This window comes from Leucopleurus acutus (genome assembly GCF_964270905.1).
Source record: "Leucopleurus acutus genome assembly, chromosome: 5".
Classification (NCBI taxonomy): domain Eukaryota; kingdom Metazoa; phylum Chordata; class Mammalia; order Artiodactyla; family Delphinidae; genus Leucopleurus; species Leucopleurus acutus.
Genome location: NC_139147.1, coordinates 78756474 through 78781488, shown reverse-complemented (window position 1 = coordinate 78781488; position 25015 = coordinate 78756474). Strand labels below are relative to the sequence as shown.

The 25015-nt window shown below is 38.5% G+C and overlaps 1 protein-coding gene across 1 annotated transcript in view; it reads left to right on the top strand.

The window, feature by feature from the left end:
- Nucleotides 1–1635: 1635 nt before the first annotated feature.
- Nucleotides 1636–25015, top strand: part of TPRG1 (tumor protein p63 regulated 1) — a gene marked incomplete at its 3' end in the record, with an annotated part of 111734 nt that continues 88354 nt past the window's right edge. The window contains exons 1-2 of the mRNA XM_082839503.1: nt 1636–2108; nt 11150–11241. Of these exons, the coding sequence (XP_082695629.1) occupies nt 1887–2108; nt 11150–11241 (314 nt within the window). The 5' untranslated portion in view covers nt 1636–1886. The remainder of the gene's footprint in view (nt 2109–11149; nt 11242–25015) is intronic.

Genomic DNA, 25015 nt, shown 5'->3' with positions numbered 1-25015 from the left:
TCTCTTGCCTCTTCGGCAGGTGCAGACTTTTCCCCGGACTCCCTCCCGGCTAGCCGTGGCGCACTAACCCCCTGCAGGCTGTGTTCACGCCGCCAACCCCAGTCCTCTCCCAGCGCTCTGACCGAAGCCCGAGCCTCAGCTTCCAGGCCCGCCCGCCCCGGTGGTTGAGCAGACAAGCCTCTCGGGCTGGTGAGTGCCGGTCGGCACCGATCCTCTGTGCGGGAATCTCTCCGCTTTGCCCTCCGCACGCCTGTTGCTGTGCTCTCCTACGCAGATCCGAAGCTTTCCCCCTCCGCCACCCGCAGTCTCCGCCGGCGAAGGGTCTTCCTAGTGTGTGGAAACTTTCCTCCTTCACAGCTCCCTCCCACTGGTGCAGGTTCTGTCCCTTTCCTTTTGTCTCTGTTTATTCTTTTTTCTTTTGCCCTACCCAGGTACGTGGGGGGTTTCTTGCCTTTTGGGACGTCTGAGGTCTTCTGCCAGTGTTCAGTAGGTGTTCTGTAGGAGTTGTTCCACGTGTAGATGTATTTCTGATGTATCTGTAGGGAGGAAGGTGATCTCCGCGTCCTACTCTTCAGCCATCTTCCCCCCACCCCTATCTTGCCCCTCCCTTTTTCCCTCTCCTCATTGGTAACCACTAATTTGTCAGAGATAATCAGTATTAATACTTTATTTTATTTTAGATTGTTTCTAACCTCTGTCCTACCACACATGTATATACATATGTAAGTCCAGGTAGTATTCCTTCCTTCCCTCCCTCCCTTTCTCCCTTTCTTCCTTCCTTCCTTCTTTCTTTCTGAATTATTGTAACAAATTTGAATAACATTATTCATAATATTTTATAACATTTTTTCCACTAACAATTGTTTTTTTGGACATCATTCCATGGTAAAAATATATCCTCACATTTGTAATGACTACATTGTATCCACTGTGCAGTATAACGTGTCTTATTTAGCCAATTCTCCGCTGATGGATACTTAGTTTCACTATATTTTTTTGGTATTAGATGCAATGTTGTGTGAGTGTGTAATGTTGCTATTATACACAATGTATATTAGACATAAAATTATGTACTTGCTATTTTTGCTATTTTTGCTATTAGACATAAAATTATGTATTTTGCTATTAGACATAAAATTATGTACTTTTCTACTGTTAGACACCGTGTTGTAATGTACAACCTTCTATATTTATGTCTTTGCATTTGTCTGAATTATTTCCTTAGGATACATTTTTATTTATTTATTATTAAAATTTTTTACTGAAGTATAGTTGATGTACAATATTATATAAGTTACAGGTGTACAATGTAATGATTCACAATTTTTTAAGATTATATTCCATTTACAGTTGGCTATATTCCCCGTGTATCCTTGAAGATACATTTTTAGAATTGCAATCTTGCGGTTAAAAATATGCTCAGTTCTAAGTGCTTTCGTGCCCTATTACTACCCAAGAAGTACACAGGAAGGTGCAATATCATTGCTTTTAACTCTTAAATAAGCTTGCAGGCTAGTAGGTTTTCAAGCTAAAACGCTATGAAAACTTGAAGAGAAATTGTCTGATAATGATCTCATACTGCTGTACCCTTGTTCAGCTTCCTGTCCCTGGGAATAAAGACGGGGAAAATGGAAATACTTGCAGCTTCCTTTTCTCTGTCCAGAGGGTCTCTGCTTCTTTCCCCTGGTAAACGTCCACAGAGGACTGTAGAGTCTGTGTTATTGAACTGCATCCATCAGTGCCTCTGCTTAGTTAATGTGTGGTGGGTTTGTCAGTTTCAGGAGTATCATTTGCTCATCATACACTGTTTTGCCATAGCTAGGACACAGGCGACTTTTTTTTTTTTTCTGAGAAGATTGTTTCTTCCTTTGTTTTAGGCTGAAGAAATGTCAACCATTGGGAGTTTTGAAGGATTGCAGCCTGTGTCTCCGAAGCAAGAGGGAGATGACCAAACCTCTGAGACTGATCAGCTGTCCACGGAGGAGGGTGACCCAGGCACTGTCTCAGGGCCAAGGCAGGCTTCAAGGCCTCCAAGTGTGACCGAATCAGCACTCTACCCCAGTCCCTATCACCAGCCTTATATCTCACGGAAGTACTTCATTACACGGGTAAAATAATAAAATCATGAATTTAAATACTACATAAAACTTCTCCTTAAAAACATCCTAATATCCTTCCATATACCACATGTTTTACCAACTGTTTTCATGTTCTTTATCTTGTGTAATAGTCACGATAACTGTGAAGTAGTCATCCTTATCTCCATTTTATAGGCGGAAGATCTGAATTTCGGAGAAGTTAAGGGTCTATTTTTGACTACCAGATAGTATCAAGGAGAAGCAGGTCCTCCAGCCTCCATGAGTCTTTGGCTCCTGAGTCCTGTGTTCATGCTAGACCTGACCTCAATAAATTAATGCTCTATGGAGAGAGAACCAGACTGGCTAGAATATAAGGCTGGGAGCCCAGAGGGAGTATTTGTTGTAAGTCTGGAAAAGACATGGGTGATGGAGTGGAAAGGGTTGCTGAGCATGGGCTAAACCTCAAGGGTCTACATGGGCATGCTGGTATAACACTACGGGGACAAACACTTTATTCCAATCCTATAGCTGCAGTTTGGAGCTGAGCTTCTTCCCTGTGCATCAAAGCAGTGAGCTTGTAGGCTATCATCAACTGGGGGCAACATTGCAGATTGTGCTCTGTGGCAGCAGAGAGATTCTTCAAGTGTACATGGAACATCTCTTTGTTGAAAAAAAACTTTTTTCAACTCGACTGCTAAACAAGTGATGGCCAAGAGTTTGAGACTGTTTATAATGCTTTAACTAACAAACCCTGATTTGTTAGCCTTTAAAATATATCTTTGGTTAAGATAAAGTTGTAGCTAAAGAGACTCAATATATGTGTGTGTGTGTGTGTGTGTGTGTGTGTTTGAAGATATATACCTATATTACCTGTATTCAGTGACTCATACGTGCAGAGTGCTTTGGCATGTTCTATACTATGTGTGTGTTTTTGCATAGGGAAAGCAAATGGTTTATTTTCTAAAGTATAAGAACTTTATTGAATATGCAAAGTTAAGCTTAAGATATAGCTGGGAAAGAAATCAAAGCATCCCTTAAAGTGTCCTTTTCTTTGATAGTGATGATGAGAGATGAACAGGATTTGACGAGAGAAGAACAGTGATGAATGATATAGAATAAGGGCTTTATCATTGGAAACTGGTTCAATTAAAGAGAGCTGCCTGAGAAGTCTATGCAAAGCTGTTGTCTTTGCATCTGATGATGGGTCTGAAGTTGCTGTAGATCAACCAATTGGCTGTTGTGAAGTAGGAATAGGAAATAGGGAATAACCTCAACCTGGATGGACAAACTGGAATTCCTTTTGACCGAGCGGCTCCCACCATGGAAAAATGGAACCTGTGTTTGTCTCCCACCAAGTTTGAACTTGAAGATGTGAGTCACTTTCAGGAGAAGCCAGTGCTCTTCTCCACCGAGTGAGCTGCACACTTACCCAGTTCAGGGAAGGAGGATCTGAGGGAGGAGGTCTGACTGTAGCAAAAGGAGCTGTAGGTCCAGGGGCTTCCCCACCCCCTCCCATGCCATCAAGTAAATAGGAGGTTGGCAGCTGTGAACATGAGCTGCACTTGGGCCTGATTGTCCTGCCCTCATCTTCAATAAGGAATCACTTCTGCCTTTCAAATCTGACACAAACGTCTCTTGTGGCCAACACTAGTTTAGAAGCAGACAGGAAAGGAAATTCTAGAAAATGTAGTTCTAGCTTAGCTAAACTGACACAGTCTAAAGCTACAACAGAGCTTTTGTTTGTTTATTTATTTATTATTTATTATTATTATTTATTATTATTTTTATTATTTTATTATTTATTATTATTTATTTATATTTTATTATTATTATTTATTATTATTATTTATTTATTTACATGATGCTTTTATGTGTGTGGCTCTATGTAGCTTATAAAATGCAGTGCCCTGGAGAAGCACTGTGAGGTAGGCAGGAAAGGGCTTATCACTCTTGTTTTAGTGGTAAACATATTGAAGTTTCAGAGGAGTGAAGTGACCTAAGTCACGTAATATTAGTGTAAGAGCTGTAGCTAGACTCTGTACCTTCTGTCTCTAAGTCCGGTGCTCTTTCTGCCATAATGTACAATTGAACGTATGGCCCCCTAGTAAAGATTTTCAGTGATTGACTATGATTCATGTAAAGAACATCTTCTCCAATAGGTGTATAGAAAGTAACTTTAAGTTCTCAAGAGCTTGGGAAAGGAAAACCTTCTTCTAATCTTATCAGTGAGTCTGAAGTAGACCTGAGGACTCTTTAGGAGGTATCTGTAAAGGCTACATTCCCAGTCAGAATTAACTTTCCTTCAGACCAAGAGACAAAATATGAAGAGGTGTTTTTCTTTTTTAGCATGTGAGTATAATGAACATGCTTTAATGCATATGAGGATAATGAAAATACAATTGTTGGTTCAACTGAAACAATGATAAATATTATTTTGAATAAATAATGATCCAGTTTTACTACCTTGTAAACCACAAATCTGCTGTTGTGGTGGTAGCTGAGGAAATGGGAGGAGACATTGTATGTATGTATATGTGTGTGTGTGTGTGTGTGTATATATATATATATATATATATATATATATATATATATACATATATATAAATTTTCTCATCTTCAAAGTATGGATAAAATGTCAGTTTTATATGGGAGTTTAAGCTAATTTTTAAAGAGTTCTTAGTACAGTGTAAGACACATCTATTAACATTTCATAAACAGCATCTCTTGCTATTCTAAATGCTTTCTTTCTCTTTTTTGCTGACTTGGCATTCACATTCCTGTTATTGGTAATAGGAATGATATTAAGATGCCCATGACCTCACCATGACCCCTAAGGTGAGATACAAATGTAGACCTATAGGGTCTGTAGCAGGAAAGAGGTTCAAATGAAGGAAGCTAACTGATTTTCTCAAGGGATAATTAAATCAGGCCAGGGCTCTGAATGACTCAGATCTATGAATTGCTTCTTAGAGCTGAAATGAGATCTAAGGATGATATGGTCCAATGCTTCTCAGTCTTTATCGTGCAAATGGATCACCTGGAGAGCTTGTTAAAATACTGGTTTGATTCAGTGGGTCTGGGATGAGGCCTTAGATTCTGCATTTATATAAACTCTCTGGCAATGCTCATGCTTTCTGTCCACCTACCACACTTTGAACACCAAGTTGCTAGTCAATTCTCTAATTTTTAGAGGCAACTAAGGTCCAGAGAGGGGCAGTGGCTCACCCAAGGTCTTAACAGTTAGTGGGCACTGACTTGCCCAAGAGGTTAGTAAGTAGCAAAGCTAGGGTTAGAACAAATGTTCCCCAATTCCCATTCATAGTTCTGTGATCCCATGCAGTGATTTAAAATAAATCAATTTATTACAGTGTAAGAATTTTAAGGATATATCTTGCAAATTCAGAAAAGCAGTAAGTGACTGAGTGGAGAAATTCCTTGGCCATGCATTTTATTTTATTACAGGGTTCTAAAATAATTTCACAGGGGGTGGTTTATTGAAAAAAATTGGAAAATGTGGGCAAGCAAGATAAAAGTCACCATAATTCCACAGTTCAAAGTTAACCAAAATATATGAATGTGCTTTTATACATTTTGGTGAATAACCTTACTTTTTCTTACATGTACATTTTATTGTGCAAAGGAATAGAATTACATGCCAAATATTTATTATGTCAATAACTGTAGTTTCATAACATCATTTTTAACACTCTATAATATCCCACTATGGGGATGTAGTACAATCTGTTTAAGTTTTGCTGGATATTTAAGTTGGTTCTTGTTCATATCTGGAAAGGAAAGTTATTCCTTGGCTTGCTGAGGCAGGATGGCACTCAGTTACTCAGCTGCCAGGAGTGGACACCCAATGCTATAATAAGAAAGAGGATGGATCAGTATATGAGTTTCAAGCTGGATATGCAAAGATGTGACTGATATGAAAGTATAGATCAATTTATGACAAACAAGGCATTTTTAGCATCATAATATCATGCATTAGATCACATCTCTGAATACCTGGTCGTAAAACAAGCCAGTCTGGTCCGTTCAACCTCTTGTGTTCTTTTATGGGTCACTCTGGGTTGTTGCTTTCTTCCCTCAGGCTTCCAGCCAATTATTTATTTACTGCAAATTTGCCATTCTGATACAGCTTAGCATTCTTTCTCAGAGCCAGGAGGGGCCTCATAAAATATCCAACCCCACCCCTGAGACACATAAAGAAGATGTGACTTGTCCAAAGGCAACCAGCAACTTAGGGGTCATAGCAGGCCAGGAACCGAAGACTCCTGGAACTTTCTACCACCCAGCCACTGCCTCTGGCCTTGGACAATGAATGAGGAGTCACAGTAATGAAGGTCTGAACCACTTGCTATCAGTGTGCGTGGATAACCTTTTCCTCGTATTTTTGTTCATCTGCTATTATTGCTTAGACATATCTAAAAATGGCCTACTGTCTTCTCTCAACAAAAGTACCCCTCAAGGCTAATAACTTGAGGTATATTATGATAATCACTTTAGTCGTGGAGAGTGATATTCAAAAGCAACTTCTTATGAAAGGAACAACACTTGATCCGCATGGGGAAAGATATATTTAAACTCCCTGTAGGACTCTGTATTTGCAGATACCTTATCAGAAAGTTGAAAGCGATTAGAGATGGGGAATTATCTCTAAATTTATACTTGAGAATGTAAATTATATACAAACTAATGGGACTAAAACTCTTTGATCTTTTAATATTTAATTAATGGTTCCCCATGGCCTTTTTATAGCCTGTATTCTATTGTGAGCAACAAGATTTTAATAAGCAGGTTTGGGACTTCCCATTGTGTGGCAAGATGTTGTTGCCTTTATGACACTAATTTGACTTTCATACTCTCTCCTTTTCCCTCTTCTCTTACGACGCGCTTCCCCATGTCTTGCTCTTGTACTGGGAACAACTAAATATATTAGTTGTATTGTTATTGTCTGTATGAGCTTCTTTGTGATTTAGAAATTATATATCTCACTGGGCAAAATGTTTCTTGAATCCCCTCCTTACGCTGAAATCCTTTGAAGATGGTAATAAGGTTGATGTTTCTATCTGAGGGCAGACACTTAACAATCATGAAATAAGAAGCATTTCCTTCATTTTCAGGGAGAGACAAATTTGTCTGGGCTTTACAAATCACATCCAATTCACAGCTGGTTTTCTTACCTTATGAATATACCACAAAGTAAACTCTTGGTATGACGACACCCTCAAGGGAGAGCTGATTGTGTCTAAGTCCCTAGGAGCATTCCCTTCTATCTTGTCCCATCCTCTCACTGTCTAGCTAAGGGGTCCAGTACATGGGAAAATATTAGTAACAGACATGAATATTGTTTGTGTGGCTCCTGGCCCTGGGCTATTCTAGCTCGAGGAAACACAAGGAGACAAATACATATGTCTTTGAACTTTCCTCAGTACGTTTGTTTTGATTGAAAATATTTAGTGCTAGACTATTAGAGAAAATATTGACCATTAAGCTATGTAGTGACTTATAAGTAAGGATCCCCCTAATGATTTTTTCTTAAAATTTAGGATTAGAAATGTATTTGTACTCTCTGCCAGGCTTTCTCTGGTCGAGTGATGAGTACATATCATTCCATTATACTTTCGTATTAGTCTTAGAGTGCAAGGAGTCTCAGAGCTAATTGTTCAGTAACCATTTGATCCCCCAATCCTGGTACAATGATTTCCCTTCTATTTAATGTTAACAAGAAGAATGATAATGAAGTCTTTTATTCTTACCAAATGTTTTCACCATTTCCTAACAGCTGTTACAGTTAATGATATCTTATCCGTCTAACAAATGCTTACACCGATGCATGGAATGACAAGGTGACTTAACATGAGTCTCAGAGCCAGCAGAAAGGCTGAGATTTAAAACCTTGTCCCGGACACAAGTCAAAGTGTTCACACACTTTATTTCATTTTTGACACTAAAAGGCTGAAGTTAATTTATCATAGTAACCAATAATAACAAATGGAGGAGAGTAAAATACTCTATCAGGATACGATGCATAACTGTTCCATAGAGGCATAACTGATATTTCTACTGAAGGTAAGAATTCAGGCAGTGAGGACACGGACAGAACTCCAGAGACTTCCAAACTGTTCTATAAGGAATACACTTCATTTTTAGTGTTTAACTTTTGAAAATGTGTATAGCCAAACAACACCCATCCACTGGCTCCATCCACCAAGTTCCTTCCCTACCCTTAGGGAACCGCTGTTAACATTTTCTATGTATCCTTCTAGAGTGACTTTAGGCCTGTACAAACACAAATACTTATTCTTACCCATTCTCCTCCTTTTCACACAAAAAGTTGCCATATTTACCCGTTCTTCTGAACATTTTTTTCCTTTCACTTAATAACGTATTTTGAAATCAAAGATTAGTACATGTTTCTTCATTTTTTACATATTTATCATATTTCATTGCATGGATATGTCCCATAATATATCTAACAACTCTACTATTGATAGATATTTGCATGGTTTCCAAGTTTTTGCTATCCACAAACTAGGCTGCAAAGGACACTTTATACATATGTCATTTTGTACATATGCAAGAGTATCTATAGTATAACTTCACAGAAATGGAATGTGTGGATCGAAGATTAGATCATTTTGATAGCTTTTGCCAATTGCCTTCCATAGGGAAGACAAGTAAGGTTTTGAAAAATTCTACATTCTTTTATTCATCTTTACATGTTTTTGGCAAAGTGTCTGGCATAAAAGCATCCAACAAAATGCTTATTTTAGGATTATTTCATTATTCTCCAATTCCACTTATAATGTTTTTCTTCTGAAAAGTATTAGTTTCACTACCAAGTTATATTAGCTTGAGGCAGAAATTATGTGAATACACGAAAAGAGACAGGAAAAATAGCCATGATGAGTCATCAAAGAAAGCATCATTTTTTAGAGAACTTTGACCAGTGGGCCTAGTAGAGTCAGGCTGTATCACGGGGAGCCAAGGATGATGGATGATGGGAGAATTGTCACAGAATCAGGAAATTTCCCTGCAGGGTAGTCCAGTCCTACCAGCTGGATTACTGGAAACCAGTGATGTTGACACAATCTCCTGTGTCAGTGGGAGCTCAAGGCATATTTGACTAGTGTCCCAGAACTTACTGATTTTGTGACACACAGGTTTCAGCAAGCACGGGGTACCATACTAGCTTTCTGACAATCCTTTAACCAGCAGCAGAGGATGACAAAAGAGTTGGAAATCATTCAGTCCCCTGGCTGACTGTCCAATCCAACAGGAAACTTGTTAAAATTGAAAATTAGAATCTCTCAGTGTAAAAGGCTATGGTCATATTTTCTTAAAGATTTCCAGGAGGTTTTGATCATCAGCTTGGCTCAGAAAGCTTTGGTTCAGTCTACTCAGTTGTCTTATAGATAAAGAAATGGAAGCCAAGGAAAGTTAAATAATTATCTGTAGGTCACAGAATTTATTCATGACATATCTGGAATATGAACACAGGTCACTCAATTCTCTGTAGTTGTCCTATCCATTTCCTGGATGACTTGTGCTGTGTGGAATGAGTGGAAGGGACGGGGACAGATAAGTACTTGAAGTTCTGTACCATTTACTACCACTTCATCTGAAGCAGCTCCATTCTTTTCCTGTATTTTACATGTGGACTCATCTAAGATTTTTCTTAACTGATGGACTCTGTAGTTATAGTCTTTCAAAGCCTTTTATCCTAGTTTGAGAAAACAAGCAAACCAAAATCCTACAATCACCTCACCTCTGGGAGAAGATATTTGAATGGGTCCTAGCTAGGCTAGTATCCCCATTTCCTTCTGGGAGAGAAAGATCTCAAGCTAGGAGGATTAGGAATGTTAATGTTTATGGAAGATTAGGTGTCTAGCATAAAGCCCTATTATATAGAGACTATATGAGAACTTGTAACGTACTAGTCCCAGGGTTGGGCATGAGATAGGCCTGGAAGTGGAATGTCTGGGTTTCCTGTCTTGGCTCTGTCACTTCTTGGCCGAGTGAACTTGACAAGTTATATACTTCCCTACACAGACCCCTGTTTTCACACTTACAAAATGGGATGGCTTCTAATAGATAAGACCCTGGCTGTAGTGGTTCTCAACTTTGGCTATACATTGGAGTTATCTGGGATGCTTTAAAAAATCCTGATGTACTGTTAGGTGAATCCAGTCCACTGAGTATCTGATAGAATTGGCCTGGTGCACAGCCCTGGCATTAGGATTTTCAAAAGCTCCGCCAGTGATTCTGATGGGTAACCAAGGCTGAGAGTAACTGCCTAGAGAACAATGGTTCTTATAGTAGAGTCCCACACCAATAGCATCACCCAGGAACTTGTTAGAAATGTAAATTCTCAGGCCCACCCCAGAACCACTGAATCAGAAACTCTGGGGACAGTGCCCAGAAATCTGTTTTAAGACACATTTCAGGTGATCCTGATGTGTGCTGAAGTTTAAGAATCACTGAGCTAGAGGGTCTATGAATTTATTATTAAGACAGGGTTAATCCATTTTTAAGCTAGAGGCAGGCTCATAGTAGGAATTCCTTTTTGGATAAAGGTAAAAAAAGAGAGGTAAGGAGACAAAAAATTCATTTCCCAGAGCCAGATAAAACTATAGTCAGAATACTGGAAGAAGCTTTCCTCCTTTGTGTTTTATGACCATGTACTCTTTGAAGAGAGAAAGGTTAGATTTTAAAAATGTATGTATTGCTAAATGCATCGAACTTCCTGATACACATTTGTTTATTAGAAAAACTGGTGCTCTGAAAATAGCTATCTTCATTTCTATGAGAAAATGTGAGTAAGATTATAGAAATCTCACAGGACTTGGATCACTTTTGTCCCATCCAAGGAGAGCAACTTAGTAAATACCAGAGTTTAAGACTAAGCTCTCCAGCAGGTAGTGCCTACAACAAACAGGCAACTCCAAGAATTATCTTTCCTGGTCAACTTTTTGGAGGAATTGCTGGGATATAGTAATTAATCATAAGCATGAAGAGGACTCAGTCTTCTCTAAACTAGGTATTCTCTTTCTCCTACTCAGCCAGGGGCCATTGAGCCTGCCACGGAAGACTTGAAAGGCCACATTGCCAAGACTTCTGGAGAGAAAATTCAAGGCTTCTGGCTCTCGACAGAGTGAGTAGTTATGACTAAGTGAAGGGCAGTGGAAATCTAGCCTTTTCCTTGACAACACCATAATAGAATAGGAGATGGCCCAGTGGAAGAATTTCTCCTGGTTACAGTGAGATAATTGATTGACATATCGAGCAGGAGAGTAAAGTTTCATGGTGCCCCATGGCTGATGGTATGACCAGGTTTGACTTCTACCACTGTTTTCCAGGCTAGTTGCTTCACTCAACCATCACTGTGACTACCTTAGGTCAGGCCCTCATCAGGGCTCTCAGGGACCATTGTATTAGCCTCCTCACTGATCTCTCTGGTTCCAATCTCTGTTTCTTGTAAGCACTCTCCCTCCAACCACATCAGGTTACTAACTATCCCACTCTGGGTACAGTGGAAAGGAAGGTTGGGAAAGAGGATGAATGAGGTCAACATATACAGTGTGAATTTTATCATTAAGTAAATTGGGTACAATAACATGAGCAACAAAACTAGGGAAATCATGCAGGATAAAGACAGGCCACCTTGGAGTGGGGGAGGGATAGGTTGGGAGTTTGGGATTGACATGTACACACTGCTATATTTAAAATTGATAACCAACAAGGACCTACTGTATAGCACAGGAAACTCTGCTCAATATTCTGTAATAACCTAAATGGGAAAAGAATTTGAAAAAGAATAGATACATGTACATGTATAACTGAATCCCTTTGCTCTACACCTGAAATTAACACAACATTGTTAATCAACTATACTCCAATATAAAATAAAAATTAAAAAAAAACAAAACAAGCAAATAAAAAGCCCTCAAAAGAAAGGCCACCTGTCCAGAGTTAAGATAAAAACCAAATCTAACACTTAAGTGCTTGTCATTTTAATGACTGCTCCATTCACCCTCAAGGCTTATTTTAGCTACAGGGATTTTCATTGCCAGACACAATGAAGATGGTTAACTTTCTGTCCTACCCTGACACTCTAGTGTCTGTGTGACCTTTTTTTCACCCACCAGCTGAATATTAGGAATGCCATAGTCCTTATAGTAATAAGTAAAATAGACACATAATAAGGGTAAGAGGCATCTCTTTTCTTCTGCAGAATCCATGATATTAAATGGAGAATGCAATTAGAACTCCATTTGAGATACTTAATTGGTTCAGTAAGTTTTCTTGGTAATACAGTCACCAAAGGTTCCAGCCGAAAAGCTCAGTCATTTCTACACCTGAGTGAAGAATCATTTTATCTTTCCCTTCTGGGAGAGACATCTTCTTTGAATAAATTTTAGGAGGACAACACTGGGATGTTTAACCTTCCAGTCGAGCAGAACAAATCCCTCAATCAAAGGAATGCAGAAACCAAATAACCTGTGAGTCCATCTTTCTGACCACCATAGCATATTTTTGTTTCAAATGGGTTCCAAAACTTGAATTAAAATGAATTTTTGAAAACCAAGCTGACAAGATCTGAGCATTTGTGTCTTCATCTATGAATTGCAGATAATGATATATACCTGACAAGTTGTTATGAAGACTAAACAAGGTAACATTGTAAAATTCTTAGCAAAGTCCCTAGCACATAGTGGATTTTCAGTGGACATCAGTGTCCTTCCTCTCTTCTCAAGTACTAACTATTGGTAAAAGGCAATACTTTTTGATGTTGTTATTGGTAGCCTCTACCTTTATTTCTATCTTGTCCATCTCTATCTCTATCATCTCTGGGTTACCTTTAATGAAAAGTCTTCTAATTTATTCACTTTCACCAACTTACATTTTATTCTCTACTCTCCACCTCCCATCTGCAGAGTAAAATATGATTTGTGCAAATGAAAAGGCTGCCTTGGGCTTCCCTGGTGGCGCAGTGGTTGGGGGTCTGCCTGCCGATGCGGGGGGCACGGGCTCGTGCCCCGGTGTGGGAAGATCCCACATGCCGTGGAGCGGCTGGGCCCGTGAGCCATGGCCGCTGAGCCTGCGCGTCTGGAGCCTGTGCTCTGCAACGCAAGAGGCTGCGGCGGTGGGGGGCCCGCGTACCGCAAAAAAAAAAAAAAAAAAAAAAAAAAAAGAAAGAAAGAAAAGCCTGCCTTGATTAAGCAAGATGTCTACATAAATTCTGAAGGTCACGTCAGAAGTAAACACTTACCTATTTTGTTTCTACAATGTATCTCACTTTTTTTCTACAATATATCTCGTTTCATTTCTACAATGTATCTCATTTATAAGAAAGAATGCACAAACATGGTCTTTCAAATCCAGTGGTGGCTACTTTTGAATTCTCAAATAATAGAATCAGTAATTTCTTTAAGGGTGCATATTTTGTTTGGTTTTATTTGTACAGAAGTCTGACGTGTTTTTTTGTTTGTTTGAATGTTTCTGCTCAGTGATTGCAGTGGCCTGTAGGTATCAATTTTTGGAAGATAAATCTGATTGTGTGATCTGCATTGAGGTTTAGCACTATAATTGTGTGCTTGATTTAACATCAGCTAGGATGATTGCTAACACCAGCAGTTTTCAGGTAAATATGAACAGCTTTGCCCCAAAGACGCAAGCCTTGTACTTACCTCTGAACCTAATAGGACGTTCAGAAAGTTGGTAAGAAATCTCTGGCAACTAGTTTTCTATTTCTCTTTTGTGGTACCCATTTATATTAAGGACAATAATGAGGCATGTATCCTATGCATGTAGAATTTCAAGCAATCATATTTGCTTATTTGCTATCAGACTTTCTTCCTTTGCACATTGGAACCCATTTCTCCTTTTTAAATGGTAGTGATTTTGTGTTCTTTTTTGGTCATTCTTCTCTCTCAAAATTCTTTTACTTCTCCCACAACCCTCCATCAAAATCTACTTTCAAGAAAAGATCTGATTCCAGTCATTTTTACCAGTGTAAGACATTGCCAGTTTCTTTTCTTTTCCTGTTACTCTTTGTAGCTGGTTCAGACTGCCTTCATGTAATGGAAGGAGGAGGTACCAGTTGTAAAGAAAATGTTCAGGCATCTGGACTAAATGAATGGGCTCCCATTCACTGTGACTGTTCAAGCAGAAGATAGGAAGCTGTTTGTCAAAGGAGGGGCATGCATAGGTTTTGAATGACCTTTCAGACTTAAGTCCTCTGTTTATTTGTAGTGCAGCAAAAAACAGCAACAGCAAAACCAATCAAACAAAAAACAAAACCTCCAAAATAACAACAGCAAGACTAAACAAAACAAATGTATAAACACACAGGCCCAGAAAGGTGAGAACCTGGGCTGCTCTTGTCCCCTTTCCTCCTTTTTCTAATGGAATAAGACCCATCCATTCCTGAGAGTTACAGGGGCTGTAACATAGACCTATTTCCCCAGCCTTACCAACCACACAAGACTCTTTTCAAGCATAACACTTTTTTTGTATGTGACAGAAAAGGCTGGGCTTCATGTGCATCAACTTTCAGCTCCTTCTGGGGAGATGAGAAATCCCTGGCTACTCATCAGTGGTTTAAAGAATATCTGCTTTCAAACCAGTATTCCAGTTTCAGAATGATGAATAGTAAAAAACCTTTTAATGTAGTATATAGCACATGTAAAAGTATCTTCATGTCCATGAACTTGCTTTACCTTCCCTACATCCTTGTTAGTTGTATGATCCCCATTTTATAGGTGAGAGGTGGAGACTAGGGAAAATGAAGTGGCCAGATGAAGATCCCATAAGTGATAGAGCAAGAAAGATGGACCACCACACTCCTGCGTTAGCTGGGTTCTGATTCTTTCCCCAAGTATATACAGTGTAGATGAGGGGTAACTAATAAGCCCAGCTCCATCTTTAGTCATGGTTTGTCAGACTCCTAGAAGTAGTTTGATATAGGAGGGCAAGGTGGGAGCTGTTGAGAGGAAACTTGGAAAGGACTTATGGGCCTTGTGTATCATGTTTAAGAACTTCGATTCTATCCCTTAGGTGATACGGAGGCTCTGATGGGTGAGGCTCTGTATTTATATTTTACGAAGATCACTGAAAGTCCACAATCCCTTATCCAAAACTCTTGAATCAGCTGAGAATTTTTCATATTTTGGAAATGTAAAACAATGCATATGTTGTTTATTTTATGCCCCAAGTGGAGGTCTGGGACAACCCACCCTAATCAAACATATTAATATCTTTTCAGGGAAACATGTGATATTAAAAATAGAATAAATCGTCATCTGGTTCAGATCTGGTTTTACTGCAAAGTGAGCTTGCACCACGGCTGCAATTTTCAGAGCTTTGTTGAATTTGAAATTGTGGATCAGGGTTTGTGGCCCGTACATGTTTGAAATGTGGAGGATCAATAAATGGGTGGGAGTTTAGGTGACACATTAGATACTTATGCAATATCCATGAAGGTCTGATCCAGTGGCACGCTGGAGCTGGTTCACACGTGCTCATAAGAGGTGAATGGTAGGATTTCAGGAATTTTGACAGTCAGTTGTTAATTCTTAAATTTAAATTAAATAGTTTTACAAGTTATTATTATATGTAAAATTAAATAAAATTAGTTTCACCCCCATAATAATTTTTTTTTGTATTTTATTTTATTTATTATTATTATTTTTAACATCTTTATTGGAGTATAAGTGCTTTACAATGGTGTGTTAGTTTCCGCTGTATAACAAAGTGAATCAGCTATATGTATACATGTATCCCCATATCCCCTCCCTCTTGTGTCTCCCTCCCTCCCTCCCTATCCCACCCCCCTAGGTGGACACAAAGCACTGAGCTGATCTCCCTGTGCCATGCAGCTGCTTCCCACTGGCTATCTATTTTACATTTGGTAGTGTATATATGTCCATGCCACTCTCTCACTTCGTCTCAGCTTACCCTTCCCCCTACCTGTGTCCTCAAGTCCATTCTCTAAATCTGTATCTTTATTCCTGTCCTGCCCCTAGGTTCTTCAGAACCTTTTTTTTTCTTTTAGATTCCATATATATGTGTTAGCATATGGTATTTGTTTTTCTCTTTATGACTTACTTCACTCTGTATGACAGATTCTAGGTCCATCCACCTCACTACAAAATAACCCAATTTCATTTCTTTTTATGGCTGAGTAATATTCCATTGTATATATGTGCCACATCTTCTTTATCCATTCATCTGTCAATGGACACTTAGGTTGCTTTCACATCCTGGATATTGTAAATAGAGCTGCAATGAACATTGTGGTACATGACTCTTTTTGAATTATGGTTTTCTCAGGGTATATGCCCAGTAGTGGGATTGCTGGGTCGTATGGTAGTTCTATTTTTAGTTTTTTTTGGTTTGTTTGTTTGTGGTATGCGGGCCTCTCACTGTTGTGGCCCCTCCCATTGCGGAGCACAGGCTCCGGAAGTGCAGGCTCAGCAGCCATGGCTCACAGGCCCAGCCTCCCTGTGGCATGTGGGATCTTCCTGGACCAGGACACGAACCCACGTCCCCTGCATCGGCAGGAGGACTCTCAACCACTGCGCCACCAGGGAAGCCCTATTTTTAGTTTTCTAAGGAACCTCCATACTGTTCTCCATAGTGGCTATATCAATTTACATTCACACCAACAGTGCAAGAGGGTTCCCTTTTCTCCACACGCTCCCCAGCATTTATTGTTTGTAGATTTTTTGATGATGGCCATTCTGACTGGTGTGAGGTGATACCTCACTGTAGTTTTGATTTGCATTTCTCTAATGGTTAGTGATGTTGAGCATCCTTTCATGTGTTTGTTGGCAATATGTACATCTTCTTTGGAGAAACATCTATTTAGGTCTTCTACCCATTTTTGAATTATTTTTTGTGTGTTTTTGATATTGAGCTGGACGAGCTGTTTGTAAATTTTGGAGATTAATCCTTTGTAAGTTGCTTCATTTGCAAAAATTTTCTGCCATTCTAAGGGTTGTCTTTTTGTCTTGTTTGTGGTTTCCTTTGCTGTGCAAAAGCTTTTAAGTTTCATTAGGTCCCATTTATTTTTGTTTTGATTTCCATTTCTCTAGGAGGTGGGGCAAAAAGGATCTTGCTGTGATTTATGTCATTGAGCGTTCTGCCTATGTTTTCCTCTAGGAGTTTGATAGTGTCTGGCCTTACATTTAGGTCTTTAATCCATTTTGAGTTTATTTTTGTGTATGGTGTTAGGGAGTGTTCTAATTTCATTCTTTTACAGGTAGCTCTCCAGTTTTCCCAGCACCACTTTTTGAAGAGGCTGTCTTTTCTCCATTGTATAGTTTTGCCTCCTTTATCAAAGATAATGTGACTGTATGTTCATGGGTTTATCTCTGGGCTTTTTAACCTGTTCCATTGATCTATATTTCTGTTTTTGTGCCAGTACCATACTGTCTTGATTACTGTAGCTTTGTAGTATAGTCTGAAGTCCGGGAGCCTGATTTCTCCAGCTCCATTTTTCTTCCTCAAGATTGCTTTGGCTATTTTGGGTCTTTTTTGTTTCCATACAAATTGTGAAATTTTTTCTTCTAGTTCTGTGAAAAATGCCATTGGTAGTTTGATAGGGATTGCATTGAATCTGTAGATTGCTTTGGGTAGTATAGTCACTTTCACAATGTTGATTTTTCCAATCCACGAACATGGTATATCTCTCGATCTGTTTGTACCATCTTTAATTTCTTTTATCAGTTTCCTATAGTTTTCTGCATACAGGTCTTTTGTCTCCTTAGGTAGGTTTATTCCTAGGTATTTTATTCTTTTTGTTGCAGTGGTAAATGGAAGTGTTTCCTTACTTTCTCTATCAGATTTTTCATCACTAGTGTATAGGAATGCTAGAGATTTCTGTGCATTAATTTTGTATCCTGCTACTTTACCAAATTCATTGATAAGCTCTACTAGTTTTCTGGTAGCATCTTTAGGATTTTCCATGTATAGTATCATGTAATCTGCAGACAGTGACAGTTTTATTTCCTCTTTTCCAATTTGGATTCCTTTTATTTCTTCTTCTTCTCTGATGACTGTAACTAAAACTTCCAAAACTATGTTGAATAATAGTGGTAAGAGTGGGCAACCTTGTCTTATTCCTGATCTTAGTGGAAATGCTTTCAGTTTTTCACCATTGAGAATGATGTTGGCTGTGGGTTTGTCATATATAGCCTTTATTATGTTGAGGTAAGTTCCTTCTATGCCTACTTTCTGGAGGGTTTTTATCATAAATGGGTGTTGAATTTTGTTGAAAGCTTTTTCTGCATCTATTGAGATGATCATATGGTTTTTCTCCTTCAGTTCATTAATATGGTGTATCACATTGATTGATTTGTGTATATTGAAGAATACTTGCATTCCTGGGATAAACCCCACTTGATCATGGTGTATGATTCTTTTAATGTGCTGTTGGATTCTGTTTGCTAGTATTTTGTTGAGGATTTTTGCATCTATGTTCATCAGTGATATTGGCCTGTAGTTTTCTTTTTTTGTGACATCTTTGTATGGTTTTGGTATCAGGGTGATGGTGGCCTTGTAGAATAAGTTTGGGAGTGTTCCTCCTTCTGTTATATTTTGGAAGAGTTTGAGAATGTTAGGTGTTAGCTCTTCTCTGAATATTTGATAGAATTTGCCTGTGAAGCCATCTGGTCCTGGGCTTTTGTTTGTTGGAAGATTTTTAATCACAGTTTCAATTTCAGTGTTTGAGACTAGTCTGTTTATATTTTTGATTTCTTCCTGGTTCAGTCTCAGAAGGTTATGCTTTTCTAAGAATTTGTCCATTTCTTCCAGGTTGTCCATTTTATTGGCATATAGTTGCTTGCAGTAATCTCTCATGATACTTTGTGTTTCTGCAGTGTCAGTTGTTACTTCTTTTTCATTTCTAATTTTATTGATTTGAGTCTTCTCCCTTTATTTCTTGATGAGTCTGGCTAATGGTTTATCAATTTTGTTTATCTTCTCAAAGAACTATCTTTTAGATTTATTGATCTTTGCTATTGTTTCCTTCATTTCTTTTTCATTTATTTCTGATCTGATCTTTATGAATTCTTTCCTTCTGCTAACTCTGGGGGTTTTTTTGTTCTTCCTTCTGTAAGCGCTCTAGGTGTAAGGTAGGTTGTTTGTTTGAGATTTTTCTTATTTCTTTAGGTAGGATTGTATTGCTATAAACTTCCCTCTTAGAAATGCTTTTGCTGCATCCCATAGGTTTTGGGTCATCGTTGGGTCATCGTGTTTTCATTGTCATTTGTTTCTAGGTATTTTTTGATTTCCTGTTTGATTGCTTCAGTGATCTCTTGGTTATTTAGTAGTGTATTGTTTAGCCTCCATGTGTTTGTATTTGTTACAGATTTTTTCCTGTAATTGATATCTAGTCTCATAGCATTGTGGTCGGAAAAGATACTTGATACAATTTCAATTTTCTTAAATTTACCAAGCCTTGATGTGTGACCCAAGATATGATCTATCCTGGAGAATGTTCCATGTGCACTTGAGAAGAAAATGTATTCTGTTGTTTTCGGATGGAATGTCCTATAAATATCAATTAAGTCCATCTTGTTTAATGTATCATTTAAAGCTTGTATTTCCTTATTTATTTTCATTTTGGATGATCTTTCCATTGGTGAAAGTGAGGTGTTACAAAGTCCCCTACTATTATTGTGTTACTGTCAATTCCCCCTTTTATGGCTGTTAGCGTTTGCCTTATGTATTGAGGTGCTCCTATGTTGGGTGCATAAATATTTAAAATTGTTATATCTTCTTTTTATATTGATCCCTTGATCATTATGTATTGTCCTTCTTTGTCTCTTATAATAGTCTTCATTTTAAAGTGTATTTTGTCTGATATGAGAATTGCTACTGCAGATTTCTTTTGATTTCCATTTGCATGGAATATCTTTTTCCATCCCCTCACTCTCAGTCTGTATATGTCCCTAGGTCTGAAGTGGGTCTCTTGTAGACAGCATATATATGGGTCTTGTTTTTGTATCCATTCAGCCAGTCTATGTCTTTTGGTTGGAGCATTTAATCCATTTTCATTTAAGGTAGTTATCGATATGTATGTTCCTATTTCCATTTTCTTAATTGTTTTGGGTTTGTTATTATAGGTCTTTTCCTTCTCTTGTGTTTCCTGCTTAGAGAAGTTCCTTTAGCATTTGTTGTAAAGCTGGTTTGGTGGTGGTGAATTCTCTTAGCTTTCTCTTGTCTGTAAAGGTTTTAATTTCTCCATCAAATCTGAATGGGATCCTTGCTGGGTCGAGTAATCTTGGTTTTAGGTTTTTCCCTTTCATCACTTTAAATATGTCCTGCCATCCCTTCTGGCTTGTAGAGTTCCTGCTGAAAAATCAGCTGTTAACCTTATGGGGATTCCCTTGTATGTTATTTGTTGTTTTTCCCTTTGTGCTTCTAATATTTTTTCTTTGTATTTAATTTTTGATAGTTTGATTAATATGTGTCTTGGCATGGTTCTTCTTGGATTTAGCCTGGATGGGAGTCTCCACACTTCCTTGACTTGATTGACTCTTTCCTTTCCCATATTAAGGAAGTTTTTGGACTATAATCTCTTCAAATATATTCTCAGTCCCCTTTTTTTTCTCTTCTTCTTCTGGGACCCCTATAATTTGAATGTTGGTGCGTTTAATGTTGTCCCAGAGGTCTCTGAGACTGTCCTCAATTTTTTTCATTCTTTTTTCTTTATTCTGCTCTGCCATAGTTATTTTCACTATTTTGTCTTCCAGGTCATTTATCCGCTCTTCTGCCTCAGTTATTCTGCTATTGATTCCTTCTAGAGAATTTTTAATTTCATTTATTGTGTTGTTCATTATTGTTTGTTTGCTCTTCAGTTCTTCTAGATCCTTGTTAAACATTTCTTGAATTTTCTCCATTCTATTTCCAAGATTTTGAGTCATCTTTACTATCATTACTCTGAATTCTTTTTCAGGTAGACTGCCTATTTCCTCTTCATTTGTTTGGTTTGGTGGGTTTTTACCTTTCACCCCAAATAAATTTAAAACAAAGGTAATATACTCAAAATGCCTCATCCTCTGATGATTTTACTTCACTTTGCTGTTATGTATGCTCTGGGGGTTATTTTTGCCTATTCTATTTGTGTGGTGGAAATAATACATGACAATGTGTTCCTGCCCCTTTCTACCACCTGGATGTTCAGTGATATCAGGTTGGTAGCTTGGAATTGGCCCCGGTGGCAGCAATTATCCCGTGGAAATAAGCAAACTAGAGGTCAGAGTTTGATTTATTGTTTTGTTTATTGTCTAAACTTAAGAAAGTAATAGAGTATTGTTAACAATGCAGATTAAGTTTAAAAGTGAGTCGTGTCTGGGGCTATAATATTGTCATAGCACAAAAAATTTGAGGAAATATTCTTCCAGAATTCAAAAACTATTATCCAATTTAGGAAAAAGTCACCTTTTTCATTGGTGAATGGATGAAGTCTGTACAGGTGGCTGAGGAAAGATGAACGCCAAGCAGAGGTTGCAAGGTTGCAGAGGGTCTGTGTTCTGGCTGGGGCAGAGGCCATTGGCTGTTCTCGCATCAACCTGCTGACTCCCAGCCTAAGCTGGATGTTCCAAAAGGCCTCTTCTTCCTCTGTATCCCTCTAGTGCTCTCTACTGAAAAATCGTAACATGGGGGCACACTTGAAAGCAGAAGTGCTTAAGAGAATCTGATGTTTATCATAGAGCATATACTGAAGTGTGCATTAGGAACTGAGAAGCAATAAGTTGATAACTGACAGAGCTGGGCTTTGTGGATCTTTGTGTTTAATCATCTAGGAGGAAGGAGTTCAGGGTAATGCTTGGGCTTTGGCCTGGCAAACTGATGGGCTGTCTGTGCCACAATTCTAAGTTAAGAAGGACATGGTAACTCTACCTTATTGAGAAACCACCATATGCCAAACATTGGAGGAGAAACTGTGCACGCAGTCTCACTTAATCCTCCCAACAGTCTTGTCATTCACTTTTTACAGAACTTGTTGTATAAAGTTGTGGGGAAAAAAATGTGTCTGAGGTATCCATCGTGCCTCCTCATAGTGGTATTGAATAGATGGTTCTACGTACGTGTACAGATGCCATCCATCTTCATTAGTTTTCAAAAGGGACAGTAATCCTGACATATTTATATAGGCCTGCCTTCTATAGGTGCTAAGGGCGTGAAATAACATTAAGTCAGTCAAAGCATTTTCCAAGGGATATCACCCAAACTAGTACAGATTAAATTCTTTGACATGTTCTAAATTTAGACAGATATATCATTCAGCAGATTAGAAAAATGAGTTTGAAGGCACTTGGGTAGCGAATACAAGGAGGATGGACAGAGAGACCAAAAGGAGAACTGGAGAGATGCTATCAGCTCCAGCGAGATCCCAGTTAGCTGAAACCATTAAGAATACCCTAAGGTATTCTTAAAGTGTACCATATACACTAATATCTATAAACTAGATAATTAATAAGAACCTGCTATATAAAAAATAAATAAGTAAAATAAAATTTCAAAATTCAAAATTCAAAAAAAAGAATACCGTAAGGAGACTTCAAGTGAGACTCAGGCTTCCAGCCCAGCCCAGCCCATTTAGGAATTTTATAACTTTATAGCTGTAAAGACAGGATGATGTTTATCTCCTCCTCGTACTGTCTTTCTTGGCCCTCTGGGAAAGGACTTTTACAATAAATAGTGCATACGCTTTTAGAAGTGATCCATTAAGCCAGTACCAAGGAGAACATCTTGACACTCTGTGGAGTCTCAGAAAAGTGCGATACGATGGCAATGACGTGGCTCTTCAGTCAAATGTACTCGAGATGTCTTTGTCTGCGGTGGTTAAGGAGGCGGGAGGAGATGAGATCTTCCCTCCACACACATTAGCGTGAAGTGGTGGTGAGGGTTGTTCTTCTCATCCCCCTTATTCCTGAAGGAGAGGACTTGCCTCTAGTGGCTGGGATCAAGTAACTCTTGCTCTTCATCTTCATGGCAAATACTTTCAGCATGTTTCATTGCCTACCTCTCCTGAAACCCACCTAGGTTTTTATCCTCAGACTTTGGTGAAATCCGACTAATTATCTGTGTTGGACATAAAGACAGTAGAATGAAAGTGAGGTCAAGGAAGCAGCCTGGTGTCATAGAAAGAGTCCTGAATTTGGAATCAGAAGACTTGGGTTTGATTCCTGGCTCTGCTACTTATTATCAGTGTAGCTAGGTGAACTTGAGTGGGCTTTCCATTTTGTTTTTTTAAATTAGTGAATTTGTTTTAATACAGTCTTTAATCCATTAGAAATCCACTGCTCTTGAAAGAAGCACAGCTACTATTAATTTTTGGTATATATCATTCCAGCTTTTCTCCATGCAGTCTTCTGTCAAAGATTGTTATAATGTTAACAGATAACATTTACTGAGCACTTAAACTGTACCTTGCGATAAGTGCTTTCCATGCATTTGCCATGATATTTGTATAATTTACATAATTTTGATGATCTCTAAATGGCATTTTTCTTAGGGACTTTTCCTCGTATTTTTCTTGGTTATCTTGTAGTTTTTGTAAAGTATTAGACAGTTACTTTTAAACTGTCAGTGGCTACACCAATGTAAAGGTTTATATTATCTTTTTAGAATTGAAGCACCAAGTTAGGGAGAGTTACCAGTGGGCCAGAGTAACATTCCACAACTGGAAAGAGAAATGAAAATGTATAAAGCATTCCCCACTTATTTTTTGATAAAAAATAGTAAGTAATATTCCTGTAGCACTTTATAGTTTAAAAATTACTCTTCTTCATTTAATTCAATCTTCAGAGCAATTGTCTGAGGCAGGAAACATGAACTCCAATTTGCAGATGAGGAAATCAAAGCTCAGGAGAGTAACACATACAAAAGAGATAAACAAAAAAGACCTACTGTATAGCACAGGGAACTATACTCAATATCTTGTAATAACCTATAATGGAAGAGAATGTAAAGAAAGAATACATATGTATATATATGTATATGTATGTATTGTATAACTAAATCACTTTACTGTACACCTGAAACTAACACATTCTAAATCAACTATATTTCAATAAAAATTTTTGAAAAAGAAGAGTAACACAGCTCTACAGTAGCAGAGACAGGGCTCCAATGCATTATTCTGCCCTGACTTTTGCTAAAATGATCTTTTGCTACGGTGCCCAGATTCCATGTGTGCCCCTTCTCAGACTGTAACCCAATGGTTAAACTCAGAATTCTGTTTCTTGGGCTTGGTGGGGTAAGTGGAATTGTGCAGGGCATCTCTGCTTAATTTAGAATGATTTCCCAGGAGAAAGAACTATCCTAGATGTTTAAATAAAAAGAAAGGCATCCGGGAAGCGAAGCAACGTTGAGGCACAGGAGACCAAACGATTTCCCAGGCACAGGGTGCCACTGGAGTTCACCGATCCCCAAAGCAATGCCTGTGTTTGCTTTCACACCTGCACTCACATTTGATCCTCAAACAGACCCAGGGAAGAAGGCAAGAAGGAACTATTGGTTTTATTTTCTGGTTGAAGAAACCCAGAGATTAAACGACCTATCTAAGGGCAACCACTTATTAAGGGTCACAGGACAGCTTGACTTCTCGGGACCTCTCTCTCAGACCAGTTGTCTTCTCACTGTACTGCTCTTCCTGCCTTTTGTGATTTTTTTCATCTCCCAACACAGCCATCACCACGGTTTAAATTGGTTAAATGATCTTTGTGCCTGTGTCTGGTTTCTTCATTGATTGTCTATTGTTTTCAGGGAGGAGGACAGTGATTCGTTGGGCAGGTTCAGAGACCTTTTCCTCTTTTCCTCTCCAGATCTTTCTGGCCTTGTGTTGTCCATTTGACTTTATTTAGTCTTTTCCCAGAATCAACTAAAAAGTCAGATACTTGTAGGGAATGGTG